Source organism: Schistocerca cancellata, chromosome 1, assembly GCF_023864275.1.
Source record: "Schistocerca cancellata isolate TAMUIC-IGC-003103 chromosome 1, iqSchCanc2.1, whole genome shotgun sequence".
NCBI lineage: Eukaryota > Metazoa > Arthropoda > Insecta > Orthoptera > Acrididae > Schistocerca > Schistocerca cancellata.
Window position 1 is genome coordinate 1,207,551,907 of NC_064626.1, and position 18,918 is coordinate 1,207,570,824.

An 18,918-nucleotide genomic window follows, 5' to 3' on the forward strand; every position below is an offset into this window, starting at 1 on the left:
CTATTGTTTAACTTTCAATAAGCCTCATTAATAGGTTGCAGGCAAACATCCACATACTGCTTCAGTAGTTTACTGTTGAACATCTACGAGCAGTAAGAGCCTAATAATAAGGTACATATGGAACAGACACTGTCATTGTTTTAACACATAGCCTAATTGTGTTACACTAATTTCACAGTTAAGTTGCTGCATTTTGTTGTTGTTCTAACCAACACAGGTTTCTAGTCTGAAACTCGGCCATGGACTGACTGTCTCAGGACCAAAAATCGGTCCCTTATATATCCTCACAATAATAGGCACTGTAACTGTACATTGTTCGATGTTTAATTTCCAGAAATTACAATGAAAACATACTTCATTCAATTAACTGAATACATAGAAAAATTCCGTCTTTTTTAAGTTTCTTCTACTACAAGGGCTAAGCCGAATTTTTTGATTAAATGATGAAATTAACAGATATAGTAATGCAAACAATACTTTTGACAAAATTGGTAATTACTTTGGAATTAATTAAGGGCTAGCTTTGCTAACATGTTTTCGAATAGATCCAAATAGATCTTATAAGAATACTATTAGTTGTTCCTCCAAATGTTTATAATTAGTACAGAATTTATATTTGTTTATAAGTCAACAATAGACTTTGAGTTACAAAACAATTACTGATTTCACCCTATAGCAAAAGTATTAACTAGGAATAGTCGAAATAAATGAGAAATCAATTACATACATAAAACTAAGCACAAAATTAGATCTCGTGTTATATTCTTTAAAACTGAGGGCCAACCTTTCTCTTTATTGAAAATGCAGATTATACTCATGTATGTTAATGGCAATTAGTTAAAAGTGAAAAAATGAACTTTTAAGGAGGCAGGTGGCAAAACGAGAGGGGAAGTAAAAAAAGTAAAAATATCCCAGTTTGCTTCATCACAATCTCCTATTGATAGATACCACAGAGCCTCGACCCTCTCCCCCCCCACTGCCACCCCCTCCGTCCACCACCACCTTCATGGCAGTGTGGAACTTGGGGAAGGATAAGAAAGCCAGTGTTGCAGTCAATAAGGTGGAGTAGCGGCTGGCTGGCATCAAGGCAAGGAGATGTGTGAGAATGGACCATTTCTCGAGCCCCGAAGCTGTGTGAAGTCACAGATCCCAGAAACTGCATAGTACTGTAGCCAGCGAGGAGACTCAGAGGTCAGCCCACTCGAGAGAGACTGGCCTTCGGGTCCCACATTGTAAAAGGAGGGTGTGCAATGAGCAGGACAGCAAGGCAACCTTTGTTGTCGATGGAAGCTGCACTGTTGTCCTCATCAGTGTCGTGCAGAAGCTGGAAGGAGTGAGGAGAGCGATGTGGGAGGTTGCTGAATCATTGAACGTGCATGGAGGAGTGTGGAGAACTAAGAAAGTGCCATCTCAAAGTTGGAGGGAGAGAGAGAGAGAGAGAGAGAGAGAGAGAGAGAGAGAGAGAGTGAGAGAGAGAAATCTTCAATGCAAAATGCAGATTTGTTGCCGTGAAGATAGCAACACAAGGGGAAGTGTGAGGTGAAGACAGTATACGGATCATGCTGGGAGAGTGCACGTCATCTGGCAGGGAGTCATCACGTGGATCACTGGCTTCAGCGGGTACACAGGGAGAACTGCACTCAGAAGACAACTGGTTAGCATACACAGAAGAAGGGATGTCCATGGATAACATCTCAGAATTGGATGTTAACGGAGGCTCCTCATCGAGGCTCCAAGTGGGTTTAACTCAGTTAAGTGACACAGTTTGTTGTTTGCCATTGAGGCAAATTTCTGAAGTGTTATTCGTGCACTGGAGCACTCTGTGTGTGCTGGAGTAAGAAGGCTGTACTGCTGCCCAGACTGTGCCATCTCAGAGCATAAAGAACTCACAGTGCTCTAAGTCTTTGTGCATTAACAGTCATGGTACAATGTGATTGCACTGAGACAGAGTACAGATGTTTTCAATGTGCAGGCTGATGTACTCAACTAAGTTGGGGAGCTCAGCAAGAGAGATGAGCTCAGAGTCTTCGACATATGCTGCAGGGAGTCATGTAACCTCCCCCTCACTTATCGACCTTAATGACAGTGAAAAATTAAACCGCATGTACCTAATGGGAATGTGGGAAAAGCAATCGTCACTGAAGTTAATCTGTCAGTAAAGAGGGAGGAAAGGGTTACATCTAAATGAAAGGAAAAATGCAAATGCAATTGGTAGAAATTAATTTTGAGAAAAGGGTAAAATTAATAAAGAAAGTAAATGTGCGGTTGTCACGTTAACAGTTAATTGGTGTTAATTAGATATTTGAGATTTGGGGAAAATTACAGTCGCCAGTCCTATGGACAACTACTATAATAACTGAAAAAGAAAGGTTATTGCACATATAATTAGCACTAAAAGCGTGGCAACTGAAGGTTGACACGTGTTGTCTGAAAACTGAAAGTTTGTCAGAAGTAATAAATTTCTCTACAATCTGACTTAATTTAGCAAAAGAATTAATAAAACCAGAAAATTGAAAGTTAATTTAGTGACTGAAATTAATAGTGAAATTTGTTGCTAAAGCACTACGAAATTCAGTAAAATAAGGTTAGTCTTGGGCTACCTCAACAATCATTTCAAAAGCTACTTGAATCTACGCAATTTAGAAATAAGAGATTTAACTTTGAACTTGAATTAAATTATTCTGAACAATTAAAAATAGTAAAATTTAGTATGTACCAAGCGGAGCTGCAGTCACAGGTAAGCTAAAATATGGTAACAAAACTCGCACTCTTAATTTGTGCTTGTGTAATCTAAATATTGTAGCCAGCTATGAATACTTTAACTGAACTTTGAAATTAAAGCAGTGAAATGGAATGATATTACTTTAATGCTGTCGTTTGAATTTCAATAACACTCGGGTTCATTCCGGAAAAGGAAGGGACCCTGCCTGGTAATGCAATTGGGACAATGAGCAACAAATGTTCATGCTACGTTGCTGTAATTTGGTGACACAAATTGACCAGTTTGAAAAGCTGAGGTCTGCCATACAGTTCTAAAACTTTACGTGCTTCCAGTCTTCCTTGTTGGTTGATTGAAGGTTTGAAGTCGTCAATCGAGGAGGTGGCAACAGTCACTCATTGTCGGCCGTCACTGTTGTAGAAGCTGGATGTTGGTGCGCCTTCTTCTCGACATGGTCTCCAGCCGAAACGGGCTCTTGATGTGTGCCAGCTAACGCTTCCCGTCCGCGACACCATGTCAGAAACTAACATAGCAAGTCGAGCGCAATTACATGCTGCCAAACCCCGAAAGCGCGGCAACTCGCAGGAGCGTCACACAACACACCTGCTCCACTGCACTACTCCAGCGAGACTCCCTCTGCTCGCGCTCCACGCAGCCGAGTTCACACTACCAAAGATCCTAAACACTTTGGTTCTCCATACGACCTATCGATGTAATCGTTCGATAGCATAGTTTTCCCTAGGCCAGAGCCAGCGTAAAAATATAAATAATATTTACAAACAAACCAATTATACATCAACATAAATGCATAAATATATATATATATATATATATATATATACAAATAGTAAACAATTAAAATATACAAAGACACATAAACATCATATCTTCAGGTAACAAAATAAGGAAAAAAAAATAGTACAATAGATGGAAATAGGAGGATATGCATTTCCGGCGTTACAAGAATTGGATGTTGATGGAGGCTCCTCATCGAGGCTCCAAGTGGGTTTAACTCAGTTAAGTGACACAGTTTGTTGTTTGCCATTGAGGCAAATTTCTGAAGTGTTATTTGTGCACTGGAGCACTCTGTGTATGCTGGAGTAAGAAGGCTGTACTGCTGCCCAGACCGTGCCATCTCAGAGCATAAAGAACTCACAGTGCTCTAAGTCTTCATGCATTAACAGTCATGGTACAATGTGACTGCACTGAGGCAGAGTACAGATGTTTTCAATGTGTGGGCTGATGTACTCAACTAAGTTGGGGAGCTCAGCAAGAGAGATGAGCTCAGAGTCTTCGACATATGCTGCAGGGAGTATCAAAGGCTCGGCATAGAAGATTTTGGCTAAGAAGGGGTTTAGGTCATCTTTAAAGGCTGTGAGGATGCTGATAACACCCATGGTTGGCCTCTGACCAGGGTGGAGGGGAGGGGGGGGAGGGTGGTGGTACAAGGTTGTGTGGAATTTGTTGACACCATACAGGACACATAAACACCTAAAGACGAGTTACTCAAATTGCCTTCCTTAGTCAGTTGTGACAAAAGAAGTACAACCAAAGTGGACAACAATGTAGTGACAAAGGCTCTTGTGACCAAATTGGCAAATACGTCTGAGAGGGTTACAGCCTACACCCATCTGCTGGCATGATCGATGGCTGCTTGTATGTGCCTAAAACCTCCTGAAGGAGCAAGAGGACCCACGAGGCCAAGTTTGAGAAGTTTCCAAATAAAGAGAGCTGTTCTTCAGCTGAGATCAAATGCTAAACATATGTTATCAGCTTCAAAGAGTTGATCTTGCTGAAATTGCTGTATATAGACCAACTGGGTTGTAATGCCCACATTAATTCATGCCACACTTTGTTGTGAGCCTCAGTTTTGTTTATTGCAGAGTACAACTGTGTAAAGTTGGCACAGTGTGTGCCATTTAGAATCGATTACATGTTAACTGATTGTCACACGTACCACATTCATATTTCAAGCAAACCTGGTGTACAACAGTGGCTCCATATGGGCCTTATATAGGTTTTGCTGCAGTGACATAATTGTTAAAAACAGAAATTTAAAAATCACAATCAATGTTGACAGATAACAGAATATTAAATAAGACTGAATAAATTATAAAATAAAATTGCATTATAATTTCATTATAAAGCAGTCTCATTCAGAGTGAAAATAGTTCAAAATGGTTCAAATGGCTCTGAGCACTATGGGACTTAACATCTATGGTCATCAGTCCCCTAGAACTTAGAACTATTTAAACCTAACTAACCTAAGGACATCACACAACACCCAGTCACCACGAGGCAGAGAAAATCCCTGACCCTTCCGGGAATCGAACCCGGGAAGAAAATAGTCAGATACATATTTGTAACAGTGCATATTACATTTCAGTGGATTATTCATAAAATACAGAACATAAATTCTTCTGGGCGTGTTTTCTAGCTTTAACAGAAATGTACTTCATTTTAATAAAAAGAGTCATTTCAAAACAAAGTGTGGCTGACAGGATATGTGTTGTAATTTCATAGTTACACTTGTGTTTCAATTAGATTCTTTTCTTTGTTTTTTTTATTATATTAGTTTTAAACTATATATCATCAATACTGATAATGATTGATTTTTTCTGATTTTAATTACTTCCAGATTACTTCTTTTTTAAATATGTTATTGACAATGATAGTAGCAGAAGTATATGAATTTTAATGGAATAGAATGCTTTTAACTATTCATACTAATTACAGTGTATACTTTAGACATAAGGAAAATATTATGCAGGTTTAATTCATGATAACAGTTCCAAAAATATAGTATTACTAATATTGCCCATATTTGGCTATTCTCAGGATTGCTGTTGACATGGTATTTGCTTTTCAGTTAGTTAATGTGAGTGAAGAATTGCTGGTATCAAAGTTTTAAAAAAGGGAAAGGTCCTAGCTGTTATGTTTCAAGGTGAACCATCCTTTCAGTATTTCAGACCTCCTAAAGAGGGTTGAGTGTGATGAACAACCTTGCTATTCTGGCAAGGTAACCATGTGCATATTCAAAAGTGACAGTCAGTTTTTACTCCAGGCTGGACAAAATGTTCGATTATGATTCACATGGTAGCCTTAATTCCTGTGTGTGCCTGGTAATGATTGGCTGCAAAAACTGTCATCAGAGGGACAGAGGGAGGCCAAGACCTGGGAGTGGAGATTACCTGTAGAGGTATCACACATCACTGGACATGAAGAGCTGGGAGACAGCAGGAAACCACTGTCAATGCAAAGGTAGTGTCGTCTTGCAGATTTTGAATATCTGGTCAACTGTCTGCATGTGTGATAGTTCATCCAAGCTCAAGGGAGAAGAAATGACATGCACACACGACATATAATCAGCAACTATAATGTTATCAGCCCCCTCCCCCTGACGTAGTGGACATCTATGGCATATTGACTAATGAGGTCCATACGATGGAAACATCATGGGGGAACATTGTTGGCAGGGTTGCAGAGCATATCTGTGAGCAGTTTATGATCAGTGAAGATTACGACTTCACATCCTTCAATGTCCTTGCGGAAATATCACACAGCCTCAAAGATCACAAGGAATTCCAGGTTGAATGCTGGCCACTTGCATTGAGTAGAGGAGAGTTTCTTTGAGAAAAAATGGAAAGATAGGGTCATATCACTGACGTGTTGCTGAAGAATCAATGATTCACTAATGTCGGGTTTGATAGAGATTGGAGCATCAGTAAGTGGGTATGTGTGTAATGGAGTTCATGAGGGTAGATTTGAGAGAGTTGAATGTGCAGATCATGTTGTCAGATCACTGCAATTTCTGTGCTCCAGAAACATTCTTGCCACCATGGTATCCATCAGTGGGACCTGGAGAGAAGCAGTGTGAGGTATAAGCCACTGGAAAAATTTACTATCCGAGGAATCATCGCAGATCGCAGTAGGTCTCTGGTAATGGCAGGACATTGACAAATGCAGTGCAGTCTGATGTTGGATGGATTCCTACAATGGTTACAGTATGGCCAAGAAAGGTAACACTAGTGCGGCACAATTGTGATTTTGCATGGTTAATCTCCACACCGTATTTGGTTAGTACTTTAAGGACCTGTGTTAAGTGCTGCTGGTGTTCCTCAGTGGAACTGGAGTAGACAAGAATGTCATAAAGATGGGCATAGCAAAAAGACAGGAGAAAAGTACAGTCAATAAACCATTGCCACAACTGACTGGAATTCTTGAGACCATATGGCATAAAGCAGAACTCAAGCAAGCCAAAGTGTAATGATGGCTGTTTTGGATATGTCATTTTTGTACATAGGGGTCTCATGATAGGCTTTGTGACAGTCATGCTAAAAATCCATGCACCATTGAGCTATAGAGCGAAGTCTTATATGTGAGGAATACAACACTGAGCTTGCGACAGCCCCGCACAACCAGAATGAACTTTCTTTCTTAGGACAAGATGAATGGGCAATGCCCAATTGCTGTCAGATGGACATGTGTTCATGAATGGCTGCTTTCATGTGGAGATGTTTCTTAGAGGTTAGCTTTTGGGCCTTGTCATGAGGGCCTTATTTAGTGGATAGCCTATGGCAGGTACCATTTGCAGTCGTGCCATTGAGAGCAGTTTGAGTACATGGTCGGAACACACATGTATCAACATTATCTAGAACTGACTGATCACATGAAACATTGATAGTTTGAGTGTCACTGGCCTGAGTTGTATGAAGCATGATTGGAAAGCAAGGAAGTGGCAGTTGCAGAAGCTGAACCTCTAATATGAAGCAGCCACAAAGTATTGAGGTTGTTGACTGTGCAAAAACCACATGCCAGGTTGGTTGATGTGTGATGTGATAAGCTCAAATGGCTCTGAGCACTATGGGACTTAACATCTGAGGTCATCAGTCCCCTAGACTTAGAACTACTTAAACCTAACTAACCTAAGGACATCACACCCATCCATGCCCGAGGCAGGATTCGAACCTGCGACCGTAGCAGCAGCGAAGTTCCGAACTGAAGCGCCTAGAACCGCTCAGCCACAATGGCCAGCATGATAAGCTGATGAAGGATGTTGTTGTTGGAGTGGAGGGCATCAATTTTACAGTGCTCACAGATGAGGGCTTGGGGGGAAGGGATGAAGGAACCACTAATTTGTGTGCTGGATGCCTGATGAAGCAAAGTGGCCAAATGCAGACCAGGAGAGAGAGATTGAAATACTTAAGGAATTTGATCCTGAGGACAGGGCCATCCACATCAGCAACATGGAAGGTTTGAGGGATATGTAGCACTGGTGTAAACTGGAGCCAGAGGTCAATGGAACTGTAGACAGTGATTTTAGAGTTGTTGGCAGCGCAAAGAACTAGCATTGTATGGAGAAGCCTCAAAGGAGTGCAGGAGGGGGCGAGAGGGACAGGGAGGAATAAACACTGGCATCTGCCCTGGTGTCAATCAGAAACATGAGTATGGTGGCAGAGTCCGCGATGTCCGCTGGGAGGAGCAAAGGAGCTACTGTGTTGGATTACTGATGTGAGTAATGGTGCACTGTAGCTTTGCTACGAGCATAAATCAGCCCACGTGTTAAGTTTGGGAAAGTGTAGGGTGGATGAGAGGTTGTCGCCACATTTGCAAAGATCAGATGGTACCAGCACAAACGGTATGATGTTTCAGGAAAGTTGGGGGCTGGAAGGGGGACAGCAGAGGACAGAGCATGAGGTGCCAGAAGCAGTCTACCAATTGGCAGAGGGAGGTGGCTTGTTGAGATGCAGCAGGTCATGTGTGACCTCTACCAGCCGGGTGCGGAGGTGATGAACAGGAAGCAGGAGTGCTGTTACCAGCCCTTAGAGGTAGGCAACAAGCCAGCCATAGGGAGAAGCTGTCAGTGGCAGATGATATTCAATTCCAATGTATTTGCAGAGTGCTAAAGTAACTGATGTTTCAAGTTAATGGGAAGTCTGATAAACCACAGTGTCAACAAGGTGACATTAGGCATGTCCTCTGAACCAGCCTGCACTCGAAGTTGCCCCCACAGCTGCGAAGATGTTCTGTCTTGAAGTTGTACGTTGTGGATGATGTGATGTATCATCACCTGTGGTGGAGGATGCGACAGGTGCTCAACAATGAGAGACTTAACAGTGATGTATTTACATTGAGTAAGCAGGTGGAAAACCAAATCACTAATATGGTCTATATGATCATGGAGATGGCTGTAGGATAAATAAAATGAGCATTATCATTAATTATTCCATGAATGGTGAAGACATTGTACACCAAGGCAAACCATGTTTTTGGATTAACTTTTTGCCACTGGAGAAGTTTGGGGAATCTGCTTGGAGGAATATGCTGCAGTGGAACAGGGTAAGGTGTGGAGACAAGTGAATGTTGAAGAGAGACGTAGTTGAGGAGGGACGCTGTAGGCAATGGAATTCTGAGTAGAGCAGCAGATGAGGTAGGTAAAGGGTACATGCACCAAGTGCAGATAAACAATACTCACAGGCTGCTGAGGTAGTGAAGACGGAATTGGTGGTTCAATTACCTGATTTGACAATGTGGCTTCATGTTTAAATTGCATTTACTTAGTTTGGATAGGCCAAATAAGCCTGGAAACACATGTGAGGTAGTGGCATGAGTACATGTGCTTCCTGCCATGGTGGCATTAGCCAATTGAGGTTAGGGGCTAGAACACCAGTATGAAGTAAATGTAAATGTGCACACAAATCCGGGAAGTGCAGTGAAGACAGAGTTTTTGCTTCACAGTCTAAGTTTACTGTATGAGCCTGGAACATAGAGTTTGAGTCACAGTGGGGTATGTGATCCATTGTTTACAGGTCCTGATGCAAAACCGGTAACGCACACACATATTTCGTGGGTGGAAGAAACAAATCAGGGTCACCAATATGGGAATGAGGCACTATACTTGGTGAACATAATGATGTGCCACCATTTTCTGTAACAAAGCATATTTATTAGGATACATTGGTAGAAAGTCATAAATCACTTACAGTTTGGCAAGAGAAAATAGATTGAATCAAAGGTGATATCACTGAGCTTTGCAGCAGCTTAGGCAAACTCATGACTGTGGATCCACTATTGACAGTCAGCACAAGCACTTTTGTTTGGCATCTAGATTATATATTCAGTTTTCCTAAAGTAATTAATGTGAAAGTCAGGGTGGTTCCTTTAAAAAGAAGATGGCTTGTTTTTCCCCCATACATGACCCATTATTGATGGCCCCGTCAAATGTAACCTTCTGCTATTCGTTCAGACAGATAAGTTCCATGTAAAAATATGTTTTAAGACTGCAAACTATATGACATAGTTTTAATTTTTTTTCCTGAAAATTAAAATGAAAGATACAATTAAATATTGTTCAGTACTTTTTAACACTAATTCATGAAAATTTATTTCTTTCAGTAAATGAATATGTTACTGCTATGAAGGTCCCAGATAAGATATTTAAAAAGAAATATGGTTTTGATAAACCAAGACCAGAAGATCAAATTGTTTTTGTCTGCTCTACAGGAGCAAGAAGTTACAAAGCTCTGAGAGCTGCTCTTCATATGGGCTACAACAAGTAAGAATAAAAAGTTATTTGTTAAAGAGATTTTATTATATTTTCCACTATGATAAATGAAATTACTTATGCTGACGCTACCTCAGCAGAGCTAATGTAGATACTGAATTTGGGTTTTCAAAACTTTTAGTTGTTTATTCTTCCTTGAAATAGAACTCATTAACAATCCTCTTATTTATATAAATATTTCCTTAATCTTTTCTTATTTTGTATCTCCTTCCCTATGAGACAGAATAATTATTGTTAACAAATTCAGAGATTTTATGCTTGCCTATTTTCTGCTGGCATGTGTTTCAATACTGTGTGTGTGTGAAGGGAGGGATGTTGGGAGGGGAGGAGGCAGTGCTCATATGTATACCTTTCCAGTACTTAAGGTCTCTTCTTTGCCTCACCGTGTCAACTTGAATATGACCATCCTGTTTCAAGTTAAGCCTACTTATATCTATGACATTAATCTTTATTAGTAGACTGTCAATGGCAAGGAAAGCGTTTCTGAAGAAGAGAAACTTGTGAACATCGAGTATAGATGTAAGTGTGAGGAAGTCATTTCTGAAAGTATTTGTATGGAGTGTAGCCATGTATGGAAGTGAAACGTGGACAAGAAATAGTTTAGACAAGAAGAGAATAGAAGCTTTCAAAATATGGTGCTACAGAAGAATGCCGAAGATTAGATGGGTAGATCACATAACTAATGAGAAGGTATTGAATAGAACTGGAGAGAAGAGAAATTTGTGGCACAACTTGACTAGGAGAATATTGGAGGGGAGACCAAGAGATGAATACACTAAACAGATTCAGAAGGATGTCGGTTGCAGTAGGTACTGGGAGATGATGAAGCTTGCACAGGATAGAGTAGTATGGAGAGCTGCATCAAACCAGTCTCAGGACTGAAGACCACAGCAACAACAATATAAACGTAAGATGTAATGGTTTTTCCTCCCTCATTATAGTAGACCTAGTAAGTCACAAATCATTGAACTCATTTCTACATCTTATATCCACTAAGTCTTCAATTGAGGAATGGAACAAAGAACACAATGTAGAAAAAGACATTGCTACTTACTGTTAAGAAGACAGGTTAAGTTGCAGACAGGCCAGTCTGCAGCTTACCATATCTTCTTTACAGTAAGTAGTACTCTACATTTTTGATATTCCTACCTGGATTTTCCATTGTTTGAACATAGATGTGTTGTATGTAAGTCTGCAAGAAAATATCAATACTAGTTTCACACATACTTCGTGGCCTACAGTCCACATGTCAACACGAATTTTCTATACAATATCTTGACAAATAATCTGTTTGTCTGTCATCTGCAGTGAGTACAAGATAATCAGTCTGTATTGTAATAGTGTCTATCCATGAAATAATGTGACTACATATGTTAATAGTTAATACTCACATGTAGTGTTTATTGTTTAAACCAGATCCAACATTTATCTTATTCTCAGTAGCATACATTACTTCTTAGCCAATGGCTGCATCAGTATGTAGTAGAAGCTTGCCTCTCCTTAGGAATGCTACTAGAGTATCAAGAAAGACATAAGAGATGTAACTGGTTTAGCCAGTAAATGATCTTCATGAGCAAAAGACTGATGCTCCATGCAGGTAGTGGTAATTTACCCTCAACATAAACAAATGTAAGTATTTTGGATACACAGACAGAAAGACTCTATATTGTATGATGTCAGAGTAATCACTGGGAGATTTTAATTCCATAAACTACTTGGAGCATGCTTCTAGAGCAATCTGAATTGGAATGACCACATAAAATTAATCACAGGTAAGGCAGATGCCAGACTGAGATTCTTTGAAAGAATCCCCAGAAAATGCAGTCCATCAACAAAAGTAGTAGTTAACAAAACACTTGTTACTCACCGGTGTGGAATCCATACCAGATACAACTGATAGAGAAAATTGAGAAGATCCAAAGAAGAGCAACATGTTATACAACATATTCATTTAGTAAGTGTGAAAGCATCAGGGAGATGCTCAGCCAACTCTGGTAGCAGACACTGCAAGAGAGGCATTCTGCATCACAGTATGATCTACTGTTAAAGTTCTGAGAGCATGCTTGTCCAGAAGAGTAAACCAATGTATTGCTGCCTCCTATGTATATCTTGTAAAAGACCCTGAAGATAAAATTAGAGGGATTGGAGCTCATGTGGAAGCTTTCCAGCAATAGTTCTTCCACAGACTTTACACTAGTAGAACAGGAAAGGGGGAAAGTGACAGTGGTACACAAAGTACCCTCCACCACACACTGTAAAGTGAATTGCAGAGTATAGATGTAGATGTTGATGCAGAACAAGAACATGAAAGTAACAGTCCGTGCGTGCTGTTTTCTCACATGTTCACAATGTGGAATAGTCCCTAGTAAAATTACTTAAAAGAATGCTAATTACTCCCCTGCCATTTATGTGAAACACTTCTCACTCTAAAAAATCTTGTGTTTTGTAATTGAGACATATGTACATGACTGGGTTAAAAATGAACACCAGTCTGCAGTTTAAGACATATATATTTCTATAAAAACAATCCAGTTTTAGAAGCACTTTCTGTCTCTTGGAACAACAAACATTGTGCAGGCCCTGTATATTCACTTACAATGCAAGCATCATCTATTATCTTCTGTAGATGACAATTAACAATGTAAGATTGACACTTCCACATCCATTTGATACAAGCATTTTACTCTAGTTGCATAACTCTAATCATGCTCACATGAAGTGAAATGATCATTCAAACATTAACAACAACTTTATAATGTCTGTATAGGTTCATGTGTAGTAGTAATCGCACTTAAATGAAAATTGTTATGTATTGGGGTTTGTTACAGACAGATGAAATGACAGTCAAGTAGACTAGAAGTAATAACACATTTATTCAGGATACAATAAGGGAAGAAATAACAGTATCGGGTAACTGTACAGTATATGCAGGTTACAGGAAGACATAGTATTTAGCAAGTAACCACTCAAGGAGTTAGTAGAGAAGATATCATCTGGCTGATATTTTTTTCATTTTTTATTTGGTATGCATATTCCATAAATCCGTACATGCGAGTGATTCGCCTGGATGTGGAACGTGTCAATACAATTGTACAAATACAATTAATGCTACAGAATAGTAATATAATACAATGATATAGATATTAATAAGCATCACTTTTTCTCATTTACAAGCTGTCATTTAACTAGTATAGCAATTCTGTATATAACATTATAACTATAACATTAACACTGTAACATTAACATAATATTGTATCATCCATCTAATAACTAAGAGACTAAATACATCTATTATTAAGGGAGGGCATTACTTCTGGAAAAGAATTCATCTAACGAGTACAGTGGATGGTCAAGCAGGTATTTTTTTAACGTACCTTTGAACAGCATTTCATTTTCCCTTGTACATTTAATATAATTAGGCAATGCATTAAAAGTCTTTATAGCAGCATACTTTACTCCCTTCTGTACAAGTGTTAAATTTTTTAGTTCAACATGTAGATCATATTTACCTCTAGTATTGTAGTTATGGTATGAACAATTTGTTTCATACTGAGCATAGTCTTTATTAACTACATTCAGCAGAGAGTATATGTACTGACATGTTGTGGTCAGAATACCTAACTGTGTAAAACATTTTCTACATGAGGTTCATGGAGGAACCCCACATGATTCTGACTGCTCTCTTCTGAGCAGTTAAGATTTTTTTTGAGGCTGGTGAATTACCCCAGAATATTACGCCATAACTCATTAATGAGTGAAAGTACCCAAAGTAAGACGATTTTAAAATGTTGATGTCCCCAAAATGAGTAATGATTCTTAGAGCAAAAGTTGCTGATGAAAGCCTTTTTAGAGTAAGGGACAGATACTGTTCCCAGTTGAGCTTACTGTCAATGTGAACCCCCAGGAATTTAGTGGAGTGCACCTGTTCTAGTTCCTGATTGTCATGAGCAATTACTATATTTTCTAGAGTTTTATTTTTTGTGTGGGACTGTATAAAATTAGTTTTTTAAATATTAACTGAAAGAGAATTAATTGAAAACCAAGCTGTAACTTCTCTGAGTATATCATTAACATCAGTCTCCAGATCAGCAGTAGACTTACCATCTACGACAATGCTTGTATCATCAGCAAACATTGTGAATTCACAATTTTTACTAATGGACGGGGATAAATCATTAACATATATTAAAAACAGCAAGGGTCCAAGAACAGATCCCTGGGGAAATCCATGCTTAATTTTGCCCCATTCAGAATCCACTAGATTAGAAGATCCTTTGTTGCAGCCATTTAGAACCACCTTTTGTTTCCTGTCTTCAAGATATGATTTTAGCCAGTTACCTATAGCCCCCCCCCCCCCCCCTCCCATGAACCATGGACCTTGCCGTTGGTGGGGAGGCTTGCGTGCCTCTACGAGGGGTATCTGTTGAGAGGCCAGACAAACGTGTGGTTCATGAAGAGGGACAGCAGCCTTTTCAGTAGTTGCAGGGGCAACAGTCTGGATGATTGACTGATCTGGCCTTGTAACATTAACCAAAACGGCCTTGCTGTTGTGGTACTGCGAACGGCTGAAAGCAAGGGAAACTACAGCCATAATTTTTCCCGAGGGCATGCAGCTTTACTGTATCATTAAATGATGATGGCGTCCTCTTGGGTAAAATACGGAGGTAAAATAGTCCCCCATTTGGATCTCCGGGCGGGGACTACTCAAGAGGACGTCTTTATTAGGAGAAAGAAAACTGGCATTCTACGGATCGAAGTGTGGAATGTCAGATCCCTTAATCAGGCAGGTAGGTTAGACAGTTTAAAAAGGGAAATGGATACGTTAAAGTTAGATATAGTGGGAATTAGTGAAGTTCGGTGGCAGGAGGAACAAGACTTCTGGTCAGGTGAATACAGGGTTATAAATACAAAATCAAATAGGGGTAATGCAGGAGTAGGTTTAATAATGAATAAAAAAATAGGAGTGTGGGTAAGCTACTACAAACAGCATAGTGAATGTATTATAGTGGCCAAGATAGACACGAAACCCATGCCTACTACAGTAGTACAAGTTTATATGCCAACTAGTTCTGCAGATGACGAAGAAATTGAAGAAATGTATGATGAGATAAAAGAAATTATTCAGGTAGTGAAGGGAGATGAAAATTTAATAGTCATGGGTGACTGGAATTCGACAGTAGGAAAAGGGAGAGAAGGAAACATAGTAGGTGAATATGGATTGGGGCTAAGAAACGAAAGAGGAAGCCGTCTGTTAGAATTTTGCACAGAGCATAACTTAATCATAGCTAACACCTGGTTCAAGAATCATAAAAGAAGGTTGTATACATGGAAGAATCCTGGAGATACTAAAAGGTATCAGATAGATTATATAATGGTAAGACAGAGATTTAGGAACCAGGTTTTAAATTGTAGGACATTTCCAGGGGCAGACGTGGACTCTGACCACAATCTATTGGTTATGAACTGTAAATTAAAATTGAAGAAATTGCAAAAAGATGGGAATTTAAGGAGATGGGACCTGGATAAACTGACTAAACCAGAGGTTGTACAGAGTTTCAGAGACAGCATAAAGGAACAATTAACAGGAATGAGGGAAAGAAATGCAGTAGAAGAAGTGCAAAATGGCTAAGCAGGCATGGCTAGAGGACAAATGTAAGGATGTAGAGGCTTATCTCAGTAGGGGTAAGATAGATACTGCCTACAGGAAAATTAAAGAGACCTTTAGAGAAAAGAGAGCCACTTGTATCAATATCAAGAGCTCAGATGGAAACCCAGTTCTAAGCAAAGAGGGGAAAGCAGAAAGGTGGAAGGAGTATATAGAGGGTCTATACAAGGGTGATGTACTTGAAGACAATATTATGGAAATGGAAGAGGATATAGATGAAGATGAAATGGGAGATATGATACTGCGTGAAGAGTTTGACAGAGCACTGAAAGACCTGAGTCGAAACAAGGCCCCGGGAGTAGACAACATTCCATTAGAACTACTGACAGCCTTGTGAGAGCCATTCCTGTGACAAAACTCTACCATCTGGTGAGCAAGATGTACGAGACAGGCGAAATACCCTCAGACTTCAAGAAGAATATAATAATTCCAATCCCAAAGAAAGCAGGTATTGACAGATGTGAAAATTACCAAACTATCAGTTTAATAAGTCACAGCTGCAAAATACTAACACGAATTATTTACAGACGAATGAAAAAACTGTTGGAAGCCGACATCGGGGAAGATCAGTTTGGATTCCGTAGAAATATTGTAACATGTGAGGCAATACTGACCTTACGACTTATCTTAGAAGAAAGATTAAGGAAAGGCAAACCTACGTTACTAGCATTTGTAGACTCACAGAAAGCTTTTGACAATGTTGACTGGAATACTCTCTTTCAAGTTCTAAAGGTGGCAGGGGTAAAATACAGGGAGCGAAACACTATTTACAATTTGTACAGAAACCAGATGGCAGTTATAAGAGTCAAGGGACATGAAAGGGAAGCAGTGGTTGGGAAGGGAGTGAGACAGGGTTGTAGCCTCTCCCTGATGTTATTCAATCTGTATATTGAGCAAGCAGTAAAGAAAACAAAAGAAAAATTTGGAGTAGGCATTAAAATCCATGGAGAAGAAATAGAAACTTTTAGGTTCACCGATGACATTGTAATTCTGTCAGAGACAGCAGAGGACTTGGAAGAGCAGTTGAATGGGATGGACAGTGTCTTGAAAGGAGGATATAAGATGAACATCAACAAAAGCAAAACGAGGATAATGGAATGTAGTCGAATTAAGTCAGGTGATGCTGAGGGAATTAGATTAGGAAATGAGACACTTAAAGTAGTAAAGGAGTTTTGCTATTTGGGGAGCAAAATAACTGATGGTGGTCGAAGTAGAGAGGATATAAAATGTAGCCTGGCAATGGCAAGGAAAGCGTTTCTGAAGAAGAGAAATTTGTTAACATCGAGTATAGATTTAAGTGTCAGGAAGTCGTTTCTGAAAGTATTTGTATGGAGTGTAGCCATGTATGGAAGTGAAATATGGACAATAAATAGTTTGGACAAGAAGAGAATAGAAGCTTTCGAAATGTGGTGCTACAGAAGAATGCTGAAGGTTAGGTGGGTAGATCACATAACTAATGAGGAGGTATTGAATAGAATTGGGGAGAAGAGGAGTTTGTGGCACAACTTGACTAGAAAAGGGATCGGTTGGTAGGACATGTTCTGAGGCATCAAGGGATCACCAATTTAGTACTGGAGGGCAGCGTGGAGGGTAAAAATCGTAGAGGGAGACCAAGAGATGAATACACTAAGCAGATTCAGAAGGATGTAGGTTGCAGTAGGTACTGGGTGATGGAGGAGCTTGCACAAGATAGATTAGCATGGAGACCTGCATCAAACCAGTCTCAGGACTGAGGACCACAACAACAACAACCTATAGGCCCTTTTGATTCCGTAATGATAGGCCTTCTCCAAGAGTATCTGGTAGTTTACACAATCAAAGGCCTTGGAAATATCACAGAAGACACCAACTGGTGACTTCTTATTATTAATAGAGTCCAAGACATCATTTTTGAGTGAATATATGGCACGCTCGGTGGAAACCCCTTTTTGAAAACCAAACTGTCTGTGGTTAATGATATTAAGTTTATCAAGATGTGCCAAAATCCTGTTATACACTGCCTTTTCAAGAACCTTTGAAAATGTTGTTAAGAGAGAGACAGGACGATAATTTTTGGCATCTGTAGCATCGCCAGACTTGAAAAGAGGTCTCACAATGGCATATTTCATTCTCTCTGGAACAACTCCTTCATAAAGAGGCGTGTTGCAAATGTGAGCAAGTACAAGACTTACATCATTAGTGCAAGCTTTCAACAGTTTACTAGAGATGTTATCTATACCTGAAGATCCTTTACTTTTCAATGAGTGAATTATTTTTTTTATTTCATTAACAGTTATGGGTGTTACATTTATATTATTAAAACATTGTGGGAGGTTAAGTTTCAGAATATCTGCAGCTTCCCTTCGGTCACCACTGCAACCTATTTGAGAGGTGACACTTAGAAAGTGGTTGTTAAATGTGTCTGCTATCTGTTTACTATCAGTTATTTCCAAATTGTTAATTTTTAAGACAGCAGTTTTTTCATTGTCAGATGGTGCAGTACCTGTTTCCCTCTTGAAGGGTATGGCTGAGCCCTAATACTGAGGTGGAGTCCAAGACCAAGGTCTATGAGTCAGTGCCCACCAAGAGAAGGATTTGTCAGATTGGCAGAAGCTGACACTAGTCGGGAGGTACTCCAAATGAGGCACCATGGAGCTGTCAGCACAATTACCCGGTGTTACATCTAACAATGACTGACTCATCAAAGGCTGTTCATCGGCCTAAGTACTACTTAGGCAGGGGAACACAGTGTGAACTATTTCCAGGCATGTGACTTGTGGAAAGAAACAGTCCCACTCTGGCTGCAGCTCCTGCTGTTGATTGAAATGCCTCCTGTCAGCATCAGTAACACTTGAAGTGGTGTCAACCTGAGCTCACAGCAATAACAAGTCACTTTGTTACTATTGTTGTTGTGCTAGCTTGCTACCCAAAAACTGTTGCGGTGCAAGTGGTCTGCAAACACATGTGCCAGAAGTGGACAGTGCTTGAGAC

The 18,918-nt window shown here is 39.7% G+C and overlaps 1 protein-coding gene across 1 annotated transcript in view; it reads left to right on the top strand.

Moving 5' to 3' along the window:
- The window catches only part of LOC126094702 (rhodanese domain-containing protein CG4456-like), a 227,051-nt gene that overhangs the window by 139,506 nt on the left and 68,627 nt on the right, over positions 1-18,918 (top strand). Inside the window, exon 2 of the mRNA XM_049909233.1 lies at positions 10,115-10,274. Coding sequence (XP_049765190.1) covers positions 10,115-10,274 — 160 coding nt within the window. The remainder of the gene's footprint in view (positions 1-10,114; positions 10,275-18,918) is intronic.